The 7533-nt window shown below is 35.9% G+C and overlaps 1 protein-coding gene across 1 annotated transcript in view; it reads right to left on the bottom strand.

Moving 5' to 3' along the window:
• The window catches only part of LOC135209708 (solute carrier family 35 member G1-like), an 8101-nt gene extending 781 nt beyond the window's left edge, over positions 1–7320 (bottom strand). The window contains exons 1-3 of the mRNA XM_064242470.1: positions 7105–7320; positions 6339–6443; positions 1–4520 (exon numbers count right to left, since the gene is read on the bottom strand). The exon at positions 1–4520 is cut by the window's left edge and continues 781 nt beyond it. Coding sequence (XP_064098540.1) covers positions 3666–4520; positions 6339–6443; positions 7105–7227 — 1083 coding nt within the window. The 5' untranslated portion in view covers positions 7228–7320 and the 3' untranslated portion in view covers positions 1–3665. The remainder of the gene's footprint in view (positions 4521–6338; positions 6444–7104) is intronic.
• Positions 7321–7533: the final 213 nt, after the last annotated feature.

Raw genomic sequence — 7533 nt, 5'->3', positions numbered from 1 at the left:
TTTTTCAAACCTTTCCTGGCCGCTTATAACTACTTCCTGACTTTTAATTCCAGGCTCATTTTCTGCTTAGTGATAAACTCAATGAATTATACAATTAAACACTAATGTATGATGCTATAAAAATGATGAAGTGTCTTGTAATGATAAAAAATATTCAAAATTAATTTCCCTTTAATTCATTACCCCCATCATATGGACTTGGACGATAATTCAGGACTTCAGACTTCTCAGGAACTGAATTCAGTCTTGAGTATAGGTAATCAACTTAAATTTTTCTGAGTTTAAATTGAAATGATAACCATACAATTTTATAAGTATTAATCGGAATATCTAATTCAGATTTGAAAGCTTTCATGGGCACTGGATCTGAGTCCTGATGAGTAATTATGAAAGACTGGTAAATTATGATCTTGAGCCGGAACGTAGGTGTAAAATTAACCCTTCGATCAAAGATCATAATGAATATATCTTACATGGAAACACATAAGAAATCATTTGAATAAGAATTAAGATACATTGAAATTCAAGTTGGTAAACACGGGAAATATCTTATATTAAGATACCTAGCTTAAGAATTAACCAATTTTTAAGAAACATATCTTATAGTGAATCATTTACGGGAACTTTGAAAAATTTCATGAAACTCGAAAGTTCGAATTGCCGCACATTAAAGTAGGAACTTTTAATAACTGTCAATTGTAAACATATGTGAATGTTCTTACAGTATTTATCGAAAAGAAATATTTAACCACATCACTTCTTGACAACGTAGAGCCCTTAATTTTTTAGAACTCGTAAATACTCTCGCTTTCATTATTCACTATTCTTCATAAAACTGATCATTATACGGCAATCGTTTACTAAAGTAGTAATATAAGAATAGACACCAAACCCAAACATTATTTAGTATAGTTGACTCTACTCCAAATCCTTTCATCCCAATTTCTTTTCAAAATTTATACGTGCACATTGAGACAAATCACTTTAACTTCTCTGTCAGCATCTCCAAGTTCAAAATGTCTATGGACACGAGATACTTAGAAATCACTGATATGGTATAAATGCACATTATAAAGACATTTCTTATCATTTTCAAGGCAGACTTCCATAGTAATATCACAGACACAACAGCAGGTTATTTTCTTAAAAGAATCTCTAGTCTGTTTTTCTACATTATCAAAACGTCTTCAGACCATTCCGTAGGAAAGTGCTTCATAGTATGCCCTTTTTTTATTTTCTTTGAGTATTATCAGTTGTTGAATAACAGTATTTATTTCCTCTTTATTTTTATTCTTGTTTCACCAGGGATTTTTTTTAATGGCTCTGAGTAAAACACGTAATTGTGAAAACTGAGCCCATTTACTTTATATTCTCTCTCTTTGAATTGTATTCCATTATACCCTCAAGAAATAAGACTCAGAATATATAAAACAACAGGAATAGTATCATTATATCAGGAACTTTCAGGAACAATCCGAAGTATCTCTGATCAACGTCAGATTTCTGTAACAGAAAAATCAATTATCATCTAATTCACAAAGAATTTGGTCAGATGTATTCAGCCCTATGAAACTTAAATTTTTATTTACTTAACACGTTCTTTCCACGCAAAAAAATGTGTGTGTGTGTACGTGTGTGTGAATTAAAGTCAATTTCATGACATTAAATGCATTACTGCAGATTATTGAGCATTTAATTGGAGGTATGTTATCATTTTTACCAAAAATCTTTAATTTACAGTTATCTACATTCTATCTAAAATATTCAGGGTTTCAACGCCTAGGTAAACCTATCTATTAGACAACAATAAAATTTTCAGTTACAGCTCCCCCCTTTAAAGAAAAAAAAAATCGTGAAAAGGTTTGGTAAAACTAAGTTGCAACGCCACAAAATATCAATAAATCAATTTTTTTTTTCATTTTTTATAATGACGGCTGAATTTTCATCTTCGTGTGTCTTAAAGATCTTCACTAAATTACTATAACAAAATAAATGTCAACTTTTTAAGATCTCAACAACTTTGCGTAGTACTCCATAACTGATCTACAAAATACCATAGAAATATCTGTAGCAAGCAATACTTTTCCTACAAACTTACTTCAATTAATGACCCCACGCAGGTTGATATGACGTTCTGTTGTAGTTCTAAAACTTTTTTCAATTTCTGAATACCACCTAAATGTTCTTCTGAAAAAAAATAACATAGACACATAGTATACAGAAGATTACACTCAGACACAACTAACGGTGACCATTTCACAGGTTTGCTGACATACTTAGAGCCAGAATGCTGTTTAAATCAATGGAAAGTTTCGCTTAATACTTACACTTCTCACGATTACATCAATACTGAAGCACTGTTCATATAATACTGTTCACCTGTTAGAATACCCCTCCCTTTAGGCTTCTACAAAAGTTACGCCTTAGCCCTGAAGCCCTGCATTTTCTTTTCCAGAAGATCATCATCGAGGAACAACTTTCTGTTCATGAGATATTTGTGCAGAATGACGTTTTGTAGCTGGTGAGGAGCAGCAAGCTTTTTCTTTAAACTCGTTTGCCCTTGTAGCCTTTAGAACTTCATGATCAATTCGAGACTATTTCTTTTCGATTTAAACTATAATGACTCCAAATTACATTCATAGGGTTACCTACTAGCACTTTGAATCATGAAGTCCTGCCAGTATCTAAAATCCCCTCAGGTGGTGACCACAGGAAATTTCCAACCTTCGTTTCTCAGTAAGTCTTGTCTGACTGAAGAACCAGCATCTAGCATCAAGAGAGGAAAACAGAAGAATTCAGATCCATTATGGCTGACCTTTCTCATCCGAAAGAGAATGGATTTGCATTCAGTCATTTCGCTCGACTTTAGGCTCTGTTGGTTTTTTGAGTCCAGTTGCTCTTCTCAGACGCCACAAAATGACAGGTCCATTTTGGAGTGAATGATTGTGAAAAACAAATGGCGATATGAACTGTGGGAAACGGTGAGAGAGGAACTTCTAAACGGCTATGGGAAGTCTTGATGAAAAACATGGATCCATTATAAAGAATGTCAGATGAAATATAATCGTATTTGTAATGACCAATTCACTAAAGACAGAGATGGGTACTTCATAGGCTAGAAAGAGATGACTAGAATGGGTTATATTTACACTAGGGTGATGAGGGTTTATGTAAGATTACTGCAGAATACACTTGCAGTAAGCTTGGCAATTGAAATGATTTAAAGGCATCTAAGCTTTCAAGGTCTTACAAATTCCAAACAGAATGTATTGCTAAGAAGAATATGGACAGCAAGGACTAAACAGAAGTGGAGATAGCAAATGCAATTTACAGTTTGCATAGAAAAGTTGTGCCTCATGAATAAATAGCATTTCTTTTGTGAAAGTTGACTGTCATGGAATGTTTTACTAATGGTTAATGTTACATTTTGTGAAAGTTCATGAGTATCAGAATTGTGAGGTTTATTGCAAACACATTATTGAGCGGAACTGTGCCACAGGATATGCATATGAAATATGTTGACCACATCTTACTTCCCTCAAGAGGGGAACAATGTTCTGGACGATGCCTGAATTACTTTGTGAACTATTTCAAGTGAAGCTTTTTGGAGAAGGAGACTCATGAAGCACACTAGAAAACCCAACTGAAGCAGAGAAGCCGTAAGGTCAGCAGATGAGGCAACGGAGCCGCTGCCGAGTAGACGAGGTCTCAGGCAATGAAACTACCCACTTTCGAAGCCCTGTCAGAAAGACGCACGACGTCACTAAGAGAGCCCCCACTAGACTCAGCATATCCGGAAGCTCGTTGAAGAAAATGGCCTGCCAAATGAAGGCGAAGACGACGTCGGCTGTCCGGGCAATGGAGACAGGCCCTGCTTGCTCGAGCTGGAGAGCCTTCGTCAGCAGGATCTGACCGCCAAAGCTGAAGGCTCCAATGGCTAAGATGAGGTAACGCTCATTCCCGCACCGTGGGACGCACATATCCCCGCTCATCCAGGAGACGATGGGCGTCAGGAAGAGGGCCACGACGGCAAAGTTGGTCATGATGACTGAGAAGTGGAGTCCCTTCAGTACTCGCAGGATGACGTAGACGTTAGCCGCAACGACCGTCCCAAAGATGGCCGCTGCTGCTCCCCACCAGTTCTCGGTTGTGTAGGCGTCTGAAAGGGATCCGAATATGAAAGGAGGGCGGGCGATGAGGACCACCCCGGCTACAGTTAACAAGATCACAACTCCGTGGAAGAGTCCACAAGGTTCTCCTAAAAACACTTTTGCAAACACGGCCACGAACACAGGCACACTAAAAACGATCACAGAAGCGTCGGCTAGGGGCATGTGCCGAAAAGCATAGAACTGGAGCATCAGGGAGGTGGCTCCCACAAGACCTCGAAGCATCAGCATCAAGCGACGTCCCTTGGGAAACGGAGGGTCACCACGTCGGATGAGGAGAGGTAACGTTGGCAAGAGAATACCCACGAATCGGAATACTGCTAGTTCCATTGGACTTACGTCCGCTAATACCTGCAATTGGAATTGAAAAGGTGGATATGAGAGTTAATTCTGTGGAACTTTTAGATACAAAAACAAATCAGAATAGGTTAATGTGTTTTATTATTGTTGCAATTAGGGTTGAAACTGATAGGTTTCTAAATATTTTACCTAATGAATCCTACGAAGTAACTCAGGCTATGGTGGAACATATATAGAATAAGAATACATAAAAAAATATACTACTTCCTTCTATATTTTGAGGTTTTTATGGGCTCCTTTTATTATTATTATTATTATTATTATAGATAGATATATATATATATATATATATATATATATATATATATATATATATATATATATATATATATATATATATATATATATAATAATAATAATAAAAGGAGCCCATAAAAACCGCCAAAATTATAGAAGGAAAGTAGTATATTTCAGAGACTGCTGTCTCTCACTTCAAGTATTAATGAATGAGAAAAGTCACAGAAAAGGCTGTTATTTTATTATCCGAGGAGATTCATCCACCAAGGTAAGCAGTTTTTAGGTCACCCCCAGTGATAATTCCTCTTTAATCATCTTAAGCGTGGTTGAAGGAAAGATTTAATCTAGTTTCTAACCATATTAAATAACCATAACACAGAATAAACTGGAAGTTTGTCATGTATAACTATTAGCAACATATAGATAATATATATATAATATAATAATCAATATTATATATATTATATATCTATAAAATATATCATAATCAATAATAAAAGGGAGCCCATAAAAAACCGCAAAAATTATAGAAGGAACAAACGTTAGTATATTTCAGAGACTTGCTGTCTCTCACTTCAAGTATAATGAATGAGAAAAAGTCACAGAAAAAGGGCTGTATTTTATTACGAGAGATTCATCCACCAAAGGGTATAAGCCAGTTTTTATGGTCCACCCCCAGTGATAATCCTCTTTAATCCTCCCTTAAGCGGTTGGTTGAAGAAAGATGTTTAAACTCTATTTCTAAACCAATAATAAATAAACCATTAACCACAGAATAAACTGGGAATTTGTCATGTATAATCCTATAGCAACAAAATGTCGATATAAAAGCCAGATGATAGAGTTCCAGCATTGATTAAAACAAAGAAGGGTAATGAACATCTCAAAAGGGCGCCTTGGATTCAGATGTCATAGATAAAATCTTCCTTCACCCAACGCTTCAGAGTATTGATGAAGAATTATCAGTGGGGGCGACCTAAAACTGCTTACCTGTAGATGGATCTCTTGGTATAGATACGCCTTTTTCTGTAACTTTTCTCACTCATTACCTACCTGAAGAGAGAGACAGCAGTCTTTGAAATATAGTACTTTCTTTTTATATTTTTGGCTTTTGGCTTTTTTATGGGCTCCTTTTATTAGACGGAATTCTGTTGTAACCGAACATTTTTACCGATCACACAGACACGCACACAGACACAGACACACACACACACACACACACACATATATATATATATATATATATATATATATATATATATATATATATATATATATATATATATATGTGTGTGTGTGTGTGTGTGTGTGTGTGTATATATTATATATATAATATATATATATATATATATAATATATATATATATTATATATATATATATATATATATATATATATATATATATATATATAATATATATATATATATATATATATATATATATATATATATATATTATTCATCAGTAACATATTTCTTCATAGATGAAAATTGCCTAAAAGCCTTCTTCCATTTAAAACCTTATTCTTAGAATAATATAATCTTACCATATCATTATTATTATCTCTTACCTTGACTATTAGAGAGCAGAGTGAGAAAAAGAGAGACGACAGCACTGCCATAAACAATCCGATATGAGGCAGAGCCCAGCGCTCTGATGGCTTATCTGCGACATTCTGAAAGAGCAGGAGTTTCATAATGGTTTTATTACTTTGTAACATACTTTTAACTTCTGATTTGTTTTTCAAAGGCTTGGGATGCATACTTACTTAATTATAAGAGTGGTGGATGAATTTAGTCTGAGAGGCTTTCTTTTTTAATTTAGTTTCTTGATTCATTTTTATAAATCAAATGCAACAACTTAAACAAACGCTTGTCCTATTATAAGTATGGGTCTTATTGGAAAAACAGTCTCAGCGTTTACTATACTCTGTTTTTTCCATCTGTCCATCCGCCTGTGGTGGTCGCGCATGGTAACACTGCGTCCCGGGCTTTAAATAGTTGCGCTATGTGTAAGTTTTAGGTAAATAAAAGGATATCTTGGTGTACATTTGCAAGTGTAAAGTGTTTTAATAATTTACTGTATGCGAATTACACCGTTAATATTCGAAATAGGACATTATTTAAAGCCTGGGACGCAGTGTTACCATGCGCAAACACCACAGGCGGATGGACAGATGGAAAAAAACTGAGTATAGTCTAAGGTCGCGGGCATACTGCAGTGAAACGTGTCATACATACAAACAACTTGTTTTCAACATGTTTGTGATATGGATGCAATAAATGTTGTACTGCAGTGTGACCCCATGCTAACCATACCCAGCTGCGAGGAGTTACCTGAACATGTCGCCGACGATGTGGCGAAACAGGCGGGTGTTCCTCGACCAACGGCTCCAACTCGATGCCCGTATCCACGCCCACGGAGTTGGGGTGGGCGCGGTGGTGCGTGAACCCCACCATCGTTCAGTAGACGTGTCACCGCTCCAGAGCCGTTCTGATGAGGCCTTTTTTATACAGGCCCATTACGCCACCTGCTGACGGGAAAGGGAGTTAGCAGGTCGCATCTAGTGGCAGAGGAAAGTGAACACGAACTTGTTGTAATCAAATGCTGAGTCATTAATAATTCATCACAGATGAGAAGGTGAGCATGTAGTAGTAGACTTTTATGCATCTCAGATCTAATTTCCATTCATCAAAACCGTTAGCCTCAAGTACGTGTCAATGTAGAAATAAGAATAATCACTTAGAGAAATGTCCATTTTAGTA

Source organism: Macrobrachium nipponense, chromosome 38 (genome assembly GCF_015104395.2).
Source record: "Macrobrachium nipponense isolate FS-2020 chromosome 38, ASM1510439v2, whole genome shotgun sequence".
Classification (NCBI taxonomy): Eukaryota; Metazoa; Arthropoda; class Malacostraca; order Decapoda; family Palaemonidae; genus Macrobrachium; species Macrobrachium nipponense.
The sequence above is the reverse complement of the archived record's forward strand: the minus strand, read 5'-3'. Positions and strand labels throughout refer to the sequence as shown.